The sequence below is a fragment of the Equus caballus genome, chromosome 11 (genome assembly GCF_041296265.1).
Source record: "Equus caballus isolate H_3958 breed thoroughbred chromosome 11, TB-T2T, whole genome shotgun sequence".
NCBI lineage: Eukaryota > Metazoa > Chordata > Mammalia > Perissodactyla > Equidae > Equus > Equus caballus.
In genome coordinates this window covers 35,466,519-35,480,821 of record NC_091694.1, presented here as the reverse complement: position 1 = coordinate 35,480,821, position 14,303 = coordinate 35,466,519, and the positions used below count along the sequence as shown (strand labels likewise).

At 39.1% G+C, this 14,303-nt stretch overlaps 1 protein-coding gene across 1 annotated transcript in view; it reads left to right on the top strand.

The window, feature by feature from the left end:
* The window catches only part of PPM1D (protein phosphatase, Mg2+/Mn2+ dependent 1D), a 53,897-nt gene that overhangs the window by 22,513 nt on the left and 17,081 nt on the right, over positions 1-14,303 (top strand). The window contains exon 4 of the mRNA XM_014737018.3: positions 4,371-4,495. Within this exon, the coding sequence (XP_014592504.2) occupies positions 4,371-4,495 (125 nt within the window). The remainder of the gene's footprint in view (positions 1-4,370; positions 4,496-14,303) is intronic.

The window sequence follows — 14,303 nt, the reverse complement described above, 5'->3', positions numbered from 1 at the left end:
CTGTAAAATATTGGTTTGCTGAGTTATGTAGATCATCCAAATATTGACACATTTTATTGTACAATATCATATCAATTCATATAGCCTCTTAAAAACTCAATTCTATACACATGGTCTTGGTAATACTATGAAAATAATTTTGAACCCACAGACCCCCTGAAAAGGTCTGGGGGAGTCCCAGGGGCCCTTGAACCATATTTTAAGAACCACTTTTCTAGTACTTGTAATAGTTTCATCTTTTACGTTTTAGTCTTCAGTCTCTCGAATTTAAAATACAAGCTCTGTGGTAGGGATACAAGTTAATATTTTTTTCTTGGTGGCTATCAGTAGCCACTTGAACAATTATACATCTTTTCCTTACTGATTAGAAGACTTACCAGGCTTGGGGCTGGCCCCGTGGCTGAGTGGTTAAGTTCGCGCACTCCGCTGCAGGAGGCCCAGTGTTTCGTTGGCTTGAATCCTGGGTGCGGACATGGCACTGCTCATCAAGCCACGCTGGGGCAGCGTCCCACATGCCACAACTAGAAGGACCCACAACGAAGAATATACAACTGTGTACCGGGGGGCTTTGGGTAGAAAAAGGAAAAATAAAATCTTAAAAAAAAAAAAAAAAGAATTAGCAGGCTTAAAACCCTTCTTCAGTGGGAAGATGACCTTGAGTTTACTCTCTTCCAGCGCTGTTTCTCTGGTTAAGATAAATATGGAGTGTCAGCTCTGTTACAAGGCAACATTGCTTATTGTAGAATGACCCTTGAATGGAAGTGCATCTGGATAGGGAAGATTTTGAATGGACTACAAATTTCTGTTGGGAAGCACAGACCTTAGCTCCCCTTTGCACGTGCAGTTTGACTTGTGCAGGGACCAGAAAGTCATGGGCTATTATAAGACACTGATTCCTGTGGCATATGCATCTCACTTGGACGGGCTAGAAAATGGCTCCTGGATTTCTGTAAGGATCAGTGCTGAAGACAACATGACTGAAGCTGCTGTCCTAGCATACTGTGTCCTATATCCCACAAAGTTAAATGAGCCTGATGTCATGATATAGTTTATCTGATCTTATGAGACTGAAGGTCAGTCTCTATCTGAGACCATCGCTGGTAGTCATGCAAAGTGGGCTTTGCAATTATAAACTGAAATCTTGTATATATTGGGGTCTTTTTCTGGGCTTTCTATTTTTTTATACTGCCCATGTACCAATACCATATATATATATATATATATATTTATGTATGAGGAAGATTGGCTGTGAGCTAAATCTGTTGCCAATCTTCCTCTTTTTGCTTGAGGAAGATTGTCCCTGAACTAACATCTGTTCCAGTCTTCCTCTATTTTGTATGTGGCATGCTGCCACAGCGTGGCTTGATGAGTGATGTGTGGGTCTGCGCCTGGGATCGAACCTGCGAACCCTGGGCCGCAGAAGTGGAGTGTACGAACTTAACCACTATGCCACCAGGTTGAGCCCCCCCCCATATTTATTTTTAATTGAGGCTTTATTATGATTTTTAATATTGGTAGGGCTGACCCATTCTCATTAATCTTTTAAAAAATATTTTTCTTGACTTCTTTATCTTTCTATATGAATTTTTAAATTACATTTTCTTTGATTTTAATATCTTTTTTTAGGGTTTGTGTTTTTTGCCTTATCACTTAAAATACCATCTGGATAGTTGGACAGATGCTCTTTGTCATTTGGGAGCAGGTGTCTTTTTGCACAAATTGAGCTGTTTTATTATAAGTTATTTCCTTCTTTCCCCCTGTCTCACCCTAGGCAACTGGCCAGTGCTCTGTTTTTCCAGCCTTCTGTTGCTGCTCAGTCAGCTCTCTGCATATCAGGCTGTTCCTTTGTGTATGCCTTTTAATCATACAGGTCAATGGCAGGAAGTTCAATAAAAGTGTCTTTTATAACATTACTCTGGTTTTTTGAAAATGGATTTAAAACTTTGTTTTGACCAGTACCATTATTTTGTCTTTTGTTCCTCAGAAACACAGAGACCATAATATCCTTGAATATTAGCAGAGTTCCTAGTAGAGTCATTTATATTGGCAGCAGTTTGGATAGCTACTGTAATTACTTAAGTGTTAAGCCTCACTCTTTAGGGAGCAGCTTTGGGAAAGAACAACAGGGGTTAAGGTGGTATGAAGGCAGAATGTTGTTGGTGTCTCTTCTCCTGTAAGTCTTAAGTTTCATAGATTTTTGTGAATGGTAGATTTAGTCTTTACTCTCCTATTCGCTTTTGAGGATCAGCATTGGAGAAAGCATAAAATAAAAAAAGGCTGCCTTTGACGTTCTCTTACTATGACCCAGAACAGTGTTGCTTTCAGAATTGTCAATTAAACTGGTCTTCTCAAAAGGGATGGTAAATGAGCAGCTCTTGAATTTCTCTACTATGTTAACATCCATAGTGTTTTTTATGATCATTCTGTACTTGCTTCATTCCTTCTCTATGCTATCCAGTACAGTAGCCACTAGCCACAGTTACAGTGTTCAGTAGCCACACATGGCTAGTGGTTACTCTACTGGACAGGGCAGAGTGAACATTTCTGTCATTGCAGGAAGTTTCATGAAACAGAGCTGCTCAGATCTCCTGGCCTACCCTTGTCAGATGAGCTTGTTTTCTGTTTTAGAAAGAAGATTGAGGTGGTTATCCTTCTGCCATCTTGATGTTTTTCTTGGCTCAGAGGAAGATTGGTCTTTTCTCATTTTTAAGGTTTATGCCTTTTTTTTTCTTATCTTAGGACTTTTGTTCCATTTGTTATCTCTTCTCTCTCTGGTATCTTCATTCCTTTGAAGTTAGAACAGAGATAGAAAAGCCTTAGTGGAGGTTAACTGGCTGGCTGCTGCTGAGGTGTAGGGCATTTCACACTGACGTTCCTTTGGAGGGGGTCACCGTTATTGGTCCTCTCTTCAGCTTTCCATATCTTGCAGCCAGTTTAGTTTTAGTATAGGTGTATTCAGTGTTCATTAAGTTTAGGGAGATAGAGTCATGCTACTCAAAGTCAACATAGTAAACTAATAAGAGACTCTTGCATACATCAGGATATCATAGTACCCATTAATAATAAGAAAAATAACTGCGGAGAAGACCACATATTATTGTCAGCTGGCCTGCTGTAGATGAAACGAAACTTCAGATTATAATCAAAGGATTTCGGGGCACACATGGAACCTGAGTTAGAAAACTTAATTAGATTATCTTAATATCATCTGTTTTTGAGAGTCTTGGGAAGCAACTTCCATCTTATGCATATCTGTTAGGTGGACCTAATGTCAGGTAGGCTAATATTATTTCTTGGAAATGTTCTTTGCCATTCTTCCACCTTTTATAGCTTTCCAGAGGAGCATTTCTCTTCTATTGATTTTGTTTTTAAAGTCAGATAGATTATGATTAAATTGATTTAAGGGTCGGTTTCCCATTTCAGTCATACCAGGCAGAGATTGAGAAAACCATCCCTGTTGTGTTAATTTTTTTTGTTCAGAGATTTGACATATTTCCATGTTTTAAGCACCCTACAGTGTACTAACTCCTCTGTGTATTAATTACAGATTTCTGTTACTCCTCTGCTAAATTTCTGGGACGGTTTTCTTATTTTGTAACTCTCAAATCTACATCTCTACAGCTGATCTGTTTCCAGAGTCTAGTCTCACACTGCTAATTACAGAAATATCTACATACAAAGATAATTCTATTGAGATATTTCCTATTCATATCAAAAATATTAAAGCTGAAGTTCTCCTGATTTCACTACCCTCAAATCCTTCAAAAACTGTATAACCTTTCCTTTTTAATTTCTTTCATCATGATTTAATTCATCTCCATTTATAACCTCTTCTTTCTCCCCTCAATTTTTTAAAAGATTTTATTTTTCCTTTTTCTCCCAAAGCCCCCTGGTACATAGTTGTACATTTTTAGTTGCGCTTAGTTCTGGCACGTGGGATGCCGCCTCAGCATGGCTTGATGAGCAGAGTCATGCCTGCGCCCAGGATCCGATCCAGCGAAACCCTGGGCTACTGAAGCAGAGCGCACGAACCCAACCACTCGGCCATGGGGTGGGCCCCTCTCCCCTCAATTTTTTTAGTTATCAAGTTATCTTGTTTTTTTCTTTGACATAATATCTACGTTTTTCTTCCCATTACTTCCATTCCATTCTGTCTAGCCTACTTGAGTAATCTCTAAATTTTCCTCATCGTAATCTACCCTATTTTTTCTTTCCACTCTGAAGAGAAAGTTTAGTTTATGCATCATTGTATTTGAAACAAATAAGTCATTATTTTGTGGTGATATAATCTGATTGTATTAGTTACTTAACACATCAGGCTACCTTAGTTATATTTTAGTAATTGCGTATTTATGTGAACTCTTTTTTAGTGTGATGAACAAGTCTGGAGTGAATCGTGTAGTTTGGAAACGACCTCGGCTCACTCATAATGGACCTGTTAGAAGGAGCACAGTTATTGACCAGATTCCTTTTTTGGCAGTAGCAAGAGCACTTGGTAAGTAGGCCTTATATTTGGTAAAATCATACTGGATTTTCTACAATATATGGTGGTAAAACAGAAGAGACTGAGCACGAAACCCTCGTTTAGCACATAATGGGGATAGAGATGTGATGATATTATATTAAATGCTTTAAAAGCTAATTGAGGGGCAGGTTAAAGTATGGATTTCAGTGCCACTTGCTCTTGGGTCATGAATCACGTTCAGTGTTTTGGTAATTCCTGTCTATACTCAGGGAAGTATATGTATGCCTTGATGTTACCCTTAAAACTATTTCTCAATGTCCTTCTCTACTTTGGCTCTTCATATTTCTCTTAAGAACCTTCAAAACTCTTTTTTCTTTAGCTAGTGAAGTAAATTGTCCATGACAAAATAAAAGTACGTATTTTCTGGTCTGCCTCATTTTGGAAGGAAGGCTAGAGAATTATAGCTATAGAAATTTCTTACCTTCAATGTGCTGGTTAAATTTTCTTCTAAAGAAAATTTCTCTTAGAAAACAGCAGTTTTTTCCTTCTCTAACAGACACTTGAGTACTGACTTGGTGCTGTGTACTGCGTTAAGTTTTGGAGAGAGAATACAGACGTACCCTGTCTGCCCTCATGGAGCAGGACTGTGTAGTTGGGGAGACAGGCAATAAAGAAGTAAGCTTGTAAATGAACTAATAACAGATTAGGAAATATTATGAAAGAAAGAAATGGGGTCCTGTGATAAAGATTAGTTTAGAAGGGAAAAACTATTTTATATAGTGTGATAGCAATGCTCCTTTTAGGAAGTGTTATTTTAGCTGAGATTTGATGGCTGAGAAGGAGCTCTTCTTTTTTTTTTTTTAATGATTGGCACCTGAGCTAACATCTGTTGCCAATCTTCTTTTTATTTCTCTTTTTTCTTTCTCCCCCAGTGCCCCCCAGTACATCATTGTGTATTCTAGTTGTGGGTCCTTCTAGTTGTGCTATGTGGGATGCCGCCTCAGCACGGCTTGATGAACAGTGCTAGGTCCATGCCCAGGATCTGAACCAGCAAAACCCTGGGCCGCTGAAGCAGAATGTGCAAACTTAACCACTCGGCCACAGGGCTGGCCCCAAAAGAAGTTATTCTTGTGGAGAACCTGTTGAAGACTATTCCAGGCATGGATCCTGAATTGGGAGAGAGCTTGGCATGTTCTAGGAATTATTAAAAGACTGGAGTTAATGAGGAAGACATGGGCCATGTCATGGCAGATATTCACATTCTAGTCTTAAATGTACTGAGAAACATTGAAGGGTATCAAGCTAGGGATTAACATCATCTGATTTGCATTTTCAAAAGATCATTTTACCTACCATATTACTCTCTCTTGTTCATCTTTGGTGATCAAATGCACGTAGTCACAATCTTCATGGAGCTTACAATCTGGTAGGGGTAATAGATAAACAAATGAGAAAATGATTCTAAAAAGTGTCATAAAGGAATTAAGATGATGTGCCAGTATTTGGTGGGAGGGATAGTGGGTAGCAAGGGAGGGCTACTTTAGAGAGGGTGATCAAAGAACATTCTTTCAGAAGGTGACATTTGAGCAAGACTTGAAGGAGAAGGAGCCAAGGAAAATATCAGCCCAAGCAGAACAACAGCATTCACAAAGGCCATTAGGCAATTAGTGGACATAGGATTTGGTGGGTAGGGGTGGAGGGTCCTCCAGCATATATTCTCTTTTCCTATTCAGTAACATCCTGATTTTCTTTTGGAAAATTGTATCTCCCCTATGTGCAGTCTTAGTTTAGACATTCCTATTCACGGTCCTTTTGTAAAACATATAAAATGGTCAGGCATATGACTCCAGCTGTATCAGTCAGATTCTCTATTCCAGGATTTTGAATTGTGAATCTAGTAAGGACAAAAATTAAAAACAAAAAAACTTGTTGGGATGAATTTATGCTAGTGATACTGACTCTTTTGACAGTGCCCATTGGTATGGTTGTTTTTGCTTGAAACTGACCTGTTTCTGTGCGTAGTTCTTCAGCTTCTTGTCTATTGTGTGAGCTACTTGATTTTTTCTTGAGTTGTGTTTTTGGCGTAAGTTAACCTGAGCTGTAAATTGTCTTTTGCAAGCAAAGAATCCTCATGCAGGAAGTAAAGGGCTTGATGTCTTTAAGGAAGCCACTCTGAGAAAGAGGAGGTAGAGATATAAAATGAAGGTGGAGATGAGGACATTTACCCAATTAAGAAGGGCCATGTAGGCTAAGATAAGGAGTTTGGTGAAGACATGAGTGGTATGCAAGAACTAAATCCTACGTAACTTTCTAGACCATGATAAGGGATTTTATTTTAAATGCTTCTGGGAAGGGATTGAAGAGTGGGAGAGGAAGTATACCATAGTGATTAAGAGAGAGACTTCGGAACCAAAATTCCTAGGTTCCAATCCCAATACTGTTACTTACTATGCAAACTTGGGCAAATTTCTTAATGTATTGTGACATACTTTTGTCTGCTATAAAGTGGAGCTGATAATGCTACTTACCTCATACTGTTGTGAGTATTGGATGACTTAATACATGTTAAAGTGCTTAAAATAGTGCCTGGCACATCGAAGTCCTCTATAAATACTAGCTGTTATGATTATTGTTGTTTATTGAGGTAAGGCAGTGACATGATCCAGTTTGTTTTTCAAGGATCATTTTGGCTGCTTTGACTAAAATTATGAGGTAATAAAATTGGAGGCAAGGATACCCTTTAGGGGCGTGTAGCAGTATGCTAGGCACTTTGCTTATTTTATAGACTTGCAGAACTAGAAGGCTGTCTAAGTTACCTAGGTCATTCTCTCATGCATTCATATGTGATGGAATTGACCCTCCCATTGTTAACAAGGAGAAAGATGGGGGAAGATGATAGTCAGTTGCTATTTACATTTTGGTTAGATGGTAAATTTCAGGGTGACTACTGCCATTTGTAATGTGAGTGAGCTTTGAAGGAGGGCATGGGGGCAAGGAATTATTAGTACTAAAGAAGAGAGATTTTTTTATGGGGAACTCAACTCATTTGACTGAGGGCAAGGTCTTACCTCAGGTTCAAAAGTAAGATGAACCTTCAGTTTAGAAAAGTAGATGCCGTGGGGCTGGCCCCTGGCCAAGTGGTTAAGTTCACACGCTCCGCTTCAGTGGCCCAGGGTTTCGCTGGTTCAGATCCTGGGCACGAACATGGCACCGCTCATCAGGCCATGCTGAGATGGCGTCCACATAGCACAACCAGAGGCACTCACAACTAGAATATACAACTATGTACTAGGGGAGTTTGGGGAGAAGAAGAAAAAGGAAGAAAAAGAGAAGATTGGCAGCAGTTGTTAGCTCAGGTGCCAATCTTTAAAAAAAAAAAAAAGGAAAGAAACGAAAAGTAGATGCCAAGTCTTTTTGTATATATGAAGTGTGTGTGCCAAGCATTTCAAGTAAGCCTTGAAATCCTGCAGTGATTGTGTAGAGGAAGAGAAGGAACAGGTAAGGGACTGGCCGAAAGAGCAGGAAAACCAACTTGTTTTTCTGTTTCAGACATTCCTACTCAGTTCAGAGATACTCTCTAGGGTAATTCAGACAAGAAGTAATTCAACCCTTACTTGAATATCTTCAGTAATCTTTACTTAATGTTTCAAAATACAAACTTTTGCGTTTTGAACATCTCTGATAGTTATTGTATTGAGTTAAAATCTGCCTCCTTGAATCTTTCAGACATTGGCTCTAGTTTTGTGTGCTGAAATGAAAACAAGGCAGTGTATTTGTTTTGCCAGTTGTATAATGACATTTACGTCTTCAAAATTGGCGAGCTTCTTTCTCTAGTCTTTCATCTAGTCTAATTTCAGACCCTTCATTATTCTTGTCATGTTTCTCTAGATGTTTCCTTCAATAAATATGATTCCAGAATTGAGGACACTCTATAAAATGTGATCTGACCAGTTTGAAGTACAATGGAAATATTCGTTTCCTGCTATCTGAGCATTGTGCTTCTACTGATGGAGTCCTGGAATCCTGACTGTCATTAGCTTTTAGTAATCATAGCACGTTTGTTGGCTTATTAAACTCAGATCTTTAGATATTTTTCTTATAAACCATTATCAGGTCATTTCTCTATTACGTACCCTGTTGGTTTTTATTGGGATGGTGTGAGGGGGAGGAGATAGAGACTGAATAATAGGAACATTAGATGAGTTTCTTGCAGAATGTATTAATCTAAACAAATGGTATTGATTAATATATTGGTATCTGTTGGAGAGAGAAAGATCTTGATTGATGTGACACTTTTTTCTTTTCTCTTGTTTCAATGTTTGTTATTGTCTGGAAAAAGAACTAGAGTGTGTAGTCCTTGATTTTGTATGTTGCACAAATATTCAGAAGTACTTAGGCAGCAGGGTATTAGTGTTGTTTTAAAGTGTCTCTCCACAGACTGCTTTTAGTTACAAGAGAGAAGAAATAGTAATTAGAGAGAGATCAGGCAATAGTTGACTGAATGATCAAAATTACCATCACTAATGAGGAATAGTTGGACATTGTGTGCTTGCAGAGGTTGTGATATGCTGAGAGGAACATGATATCCCCTATGTAGTACTCTGGCCAGAAATACATAACCTCAGTCCTCTTAAAAGGAGGCTGAAGAAGGTTTATAAGAAAATGCTATTCCTTGTCCTAGGCTGGATCCTACAAAGGTCATTATTAGGCCGTATGATAATTTGGAATATGGACGATAGGTGGTAGATTACGTAAATATTATATCAATGTAAATTTATGAAGCTGATTACTCTGCTGTAGTTATATAAGAGAATATCTGTATTTGTAGAAAATATACTTTGAAGTATTTAGGGTAAAGGGCCATCATTTATATTTTATACACACCCAGTATATATATGTGTATATATAGGTAGATAGAAAACAATAAAGTAAGTGGAGCAAAATGTTGTCAATATGAATGTGAGTAAAGAGTTAAGGGGCTGGCTCAGTGGCACAGCAGTTCAGTGCACACATTCCGCTTCTCGGCAGCCCGGGGTTCGCCGGTTCGGATCCCGGGGGCTGACATGGCTCTGCTTGGCAAAAAGCCATGCTGTGGTAGATGTCCCACATATAAAGTAGAGGAAGATGGGCATGGATGTTAGCTCAGGGCCAGTCTTCCTCAGCAAAAAGAGGAGGATTGGCAGCAGATGTTAGCTCAGGGCTAATCTTCCTCAAAAAAAAAAAGGCTGACAATAATATGAAATTTAATAAGAATAAATATAAAGTACTAGGCTTACATTCAGAACATTATTTGAGAGACATCTGCTTTCATAGCAGCATTTCATAGGAAAAAGAACTAGGGGTATATTTTTTTAGTTGATTACTCACGAGCATGAGATAATCCAACAGTGTTAAGTGTAAGTTAGACATAAAAAATAATGCAGGCTTAGAATACAGTAATAGAATATCCAGAGTAAGGGAATGGTTATGCCACTATACTCTGTACTTAAAAATATATCCAAAGGAGGATGACCAAGTTGGAGGTGGTTCTAAGGTCATATTGTAATAGGAAGAAAACTAACAAATTGAATGTTTTTGAGTGTGCCAGGTACTATGGAAAGTGCTTTTACATGTTGTTTCATTTTTACACTTTATAAAATGACAGGAAGATAGGGATTGTTTCCAGTTCATCAGTTAAGAAACTGCTTTAGCAGATATAGTAAATTGACCAAGTCCACATAGTTCGCATTTTGAGTACAGCTTTGTTCAACTTAAGAGTATAAGCTCTTTCCACTGTATCATGCTGCCACTCTCCTAAACTTAAACAGGATAATTTGGCAAGGTGTAGCCTGGAGTAGAAATACTGAGGACACTTATAGCTGGCTTAATATTTGTGAAGTTCTGTCATCTAGACAGAGGACTTAGCCTGATTTTTAAAAAAATAGCTGTGGAGAACTGTAAAAGAAGAGAAGATTTTAGCTCAGTAAAACAAAATTCATTACAGCTGATAAAAAACAATATTTTGTGAACTGTAGGAAGCATTTCTTTTACTAGGAATGTTCAGGTGGCTAAATGGCTACCCAGTGTGGTTGGCCTGGATTTCTGCATTGGCTAGGAAGCTAGAGAATGTAAGACTTTGAGACTCTCTTATAGTTCTGAGAGTCCATGGGAATATTGTTAAAATTGTTCATCTTTGGATAAGCCTTCTATCATAATCAAAACATCTGTTTTCCACTAGCAGTTTTCACTGGTCATTGTTTTTGAGATTTGTGCATGTCTATAAATGTAGTTCTAGTTCAGTCATGAGCTGTTGTATATTCAGTTTCTGGCTCAGGGTCTCTGATGTGGTTGCAATCAAGATGTCAGCCATGACTGTGATCATCTGAAAGTTTGACTGGGGTTGGAGCATCTCTTTCTAGGACGGCTTCCTCACATGGCTATTGGCAGGAGGCCTCAGTCCCCTGCCCTGTGGGCCTCTTTTAGGGCTACTTGATGTGGCTTCATGACATGGCAGCTGGCTTTCCCAGAGCGAGTGATCCAAGAGAGAGCAAAATAATAGCCACAAATATTTATTAAGTACCTGCTCTGTATCGGGTACTGTTCTAGGTTCTGGGGTTTCTGCAGTGAAAAAAACAGTCAAGAATTCCTGGACTCATGGAACTTACTTTCTGATAGGGGGAAACAAATGATAAGCTAAAATAATTAGAATATATATTGTGTTATTTAGTGAAAAGTGCTACTAAGAAAAATAAATCAGGGAATGTTGTGGGAATGGTAGTATAATTTTAAATGGGGTAGAAGAGATCTGAAAATATGACATTTGAGTAAAGAGATGAGGCAGTGAGACCTATGGATGTCTGGGGCAAGAAAATTTAGGCAGAAGGAACAACAAATGCAAATATCCTTATTACTTGTGTGGGTTTTTTTTTTTTTAACTAAGCAGCTAGAAAGGTAGAATTGCCATTAACTGATACAGTAAAGACTAAAACATTGGCTGTAAGGGGAAGTCAGGAGTTCAGTTTTGGACAAGTTACCTTAAAGGTGCTTATCAGACATGAAAGTGGTGATGTCCACTTGGCTTCTGGTTACCAGAATTGACTGTAGGTGAGTTCTAGGCTGGAGATATCAGTTTGGGAGCCAGTAGCATGGAGATGGTGTTCAGAGACTTGTGACTGAATGAGGTCATCAGGGATTGAGTGTAGATAGAAAAAAGGAAAGTACTCTCACTGTTAGGATGTGGGGATATGAATGGAGAAACAAGATAAAACAAGACTGAGAAACAGCTGCAAGTAAAATAGGAAATTCTGGAGAGAGTTTCCTCCTGAAAGCTAAGTGGAGAAAGTCTTTCAAGAAGGTAAGTAAGTATTGGGGCCAGCCAGGTGGCGCAGTGGTTAAGTGTGCACGTTCCGCTTCTTGGTGACCCGGGGTTCACTGGTTTGGATCCCAGGTGCAGACATGGCACTACTTGGCATGCCATGCTGTGGTGGGCGTCCCACATGTAAGGTGGAGGAAGATGGGCATGGATGTTAGCTCAGGGCCAGTCTTCCACAGCAAAAGAGGAGCATTGGCAGCAGTTAGCTCAGGGCTAGTCTTCCTCAAAAAAGAAAAAGAAAAGTGAGTATTTCGTTATGTGTCAGTTATACCTCAATTTTTTAAAAAAAGGTATTTCAAGTATTGTTGATAGTTTAGGTAAGGGGAAGACTGAAAAATGACCAGTGGGTTTAGCAATGTGGACATTGGTGATCGTGACAAAGTAGCTTTTGGTGGGATAGTGAGACCACAATCATGATTGGAGTTGGTTCAAGGAAGAGGAGGAGGAAAATTTGACAGAGGAAGTTTAGACACTCCTCCTAGGAATTTCATTATCAAGGGAAGGAGAGAAATGGGGCTTTAGCTGGAGCGGAAAGTATAGGGTCAAAAGAGGGTATGGTGGTGGTGTTTTTAAAAAGGGAAGAAATAATAGCAGTGGATGGGAAATATCCACTAGAACAGTGAAAACTGCATGTAGAAGGTAAAAGATAATTACTATAGTAATATCCTACAGCAGTTACTCTATTTTAACATAATTTTGTAAACAAGTACATGGAAATGCATGTCTTTTGATATAAAAAGACTTATGTGGAGAGATGAAATTGTTTTAGTAATGAAAAAGTGCTTCTGTTTTTTCCTCTTGATTTTACTTTTCAATCACATATTTTCTCCTCAAAGATAATACCTTTTTGATTTGTCACAGTACTTCTTCAGTCCTTATTCTGGCACTTGGGGAAAATTTTTTTTTAAAGAACTGTGGTTCTAGTTTTCTTTTTTAAGTTTAACTTGTTGCATGGTAATACTTATTGGCCTATAGTAAATTAAATGTTAGTATTAGCACCATTCTTATGGTTTATGGCCATTTTTCTTCTAGTTTTTTGGGAAAGAGGGACGTTTCCTTATCAAAATTGGTACCATTTAGGGACTGATGATCGTTAATTACTCGAGTACAAATGTAACAAAGGTGCCTTCTAGTGGTTGCCTGATGGAATTGCATGTGAGTCTTGCAAATGATTTATTCATTGAACATCTTTATTAAGTACAATGTGTACCAAGCCCGTGGTCTTTGCCCTCACGGAAGCTTACAGTTTAGGGAAGGGGAGAAGGCGTTCATCAAATGATCATAAAAGGAACTGAAACGTTTGAACTCTTGAGTACTTGTATATGTGCTAATGAGAAAAAAAATAGGGGTATGGTACCTTGCTAGAGGGGCCAGAGAAGTGATAATTGAGCTGAGGTCTGAAGAACTACTGGAAGTTGAGAGAGAAAGAAACTATGTTCTAGGCATAGGAACTGCATTTGCGAACAGCTCTGTGATAGAGGAAGCATGGTGAATAAAAGCGACTCTGATGAAGACCAGTAGTATAGCTGAAACAAAGATATGGGAATAAAAGGCATAGATAAAATGAGAAAATGGTACATTTTTATAGGCTGTGGTTAAGAGTTGTGTTTTTGTCCTAAGAACAAGAGTAAACTGTTGCAGAGTTTGAGTGGGAAACATCTAACTAGATTTGTGTGTGGTATTTTTTAAATTATGGCAAAATACATGCAACATAAAATTTACTATCTTAACCATTTTACGTGTAAAGTTCAGTGGTATCAAGTACGTTTACATTGTTGTGCAACCATCACCAGCATCCATCTTAAATTTGTGTTTTAAAGAGGTGATTTTGGGGGCTGGCCGGGTGGTGTAGTGGTTGAATTCATGTGCTCAGATTCGGCAGCCTGGGATTTGCAGGTTCGGATCCAGGGGGCTGACCTACACACTGCTTGTCAAGCCATGCTGTGGCAGGCGTCCCACATGCAAAATAGAGGAAGACTGGCAACAGATGTTAGCTCAGGGCCAGTCTTCCTCTGACACACACACACACACACACAAGAAAGAGATGATTTTAGTTGCAGTTTTGAGAATAGATTAGGTGAGGCAAAAGCTGCTGGGAAGCTTTCCATGGGAAGCCACCCACAGAGTTGGGTGTGCTGAAATTCACTAAAGGTAAGGACCACTGGGTGTTCTGTGCTTCTGATTTGGTAACCAAAACTGGCCTAGAAGGCATGCTCGGGCCAGCCTGGTGGCACAGCGGTTAAGTTTGCACATTCCACTTCTCGGTGACCCGGGGTTCACAGGTTCAAATCCCGGGTGTGGACATGGCACCACTTGGCAAAAGCCATGCTGTGGTAGACATCCCACGTATAAAGTAGAGGAAGGTGGGCACGGATGTTAGCTCAAGCCCAGTCTTCCTCAGCAAAAAGAGGAGGATTGGCAGTAGTTAGCTCAGGGCTAATCTTCCTCAAAAAAAAAAAGAAAGAAAGAAAGCATGCTCTATGATCG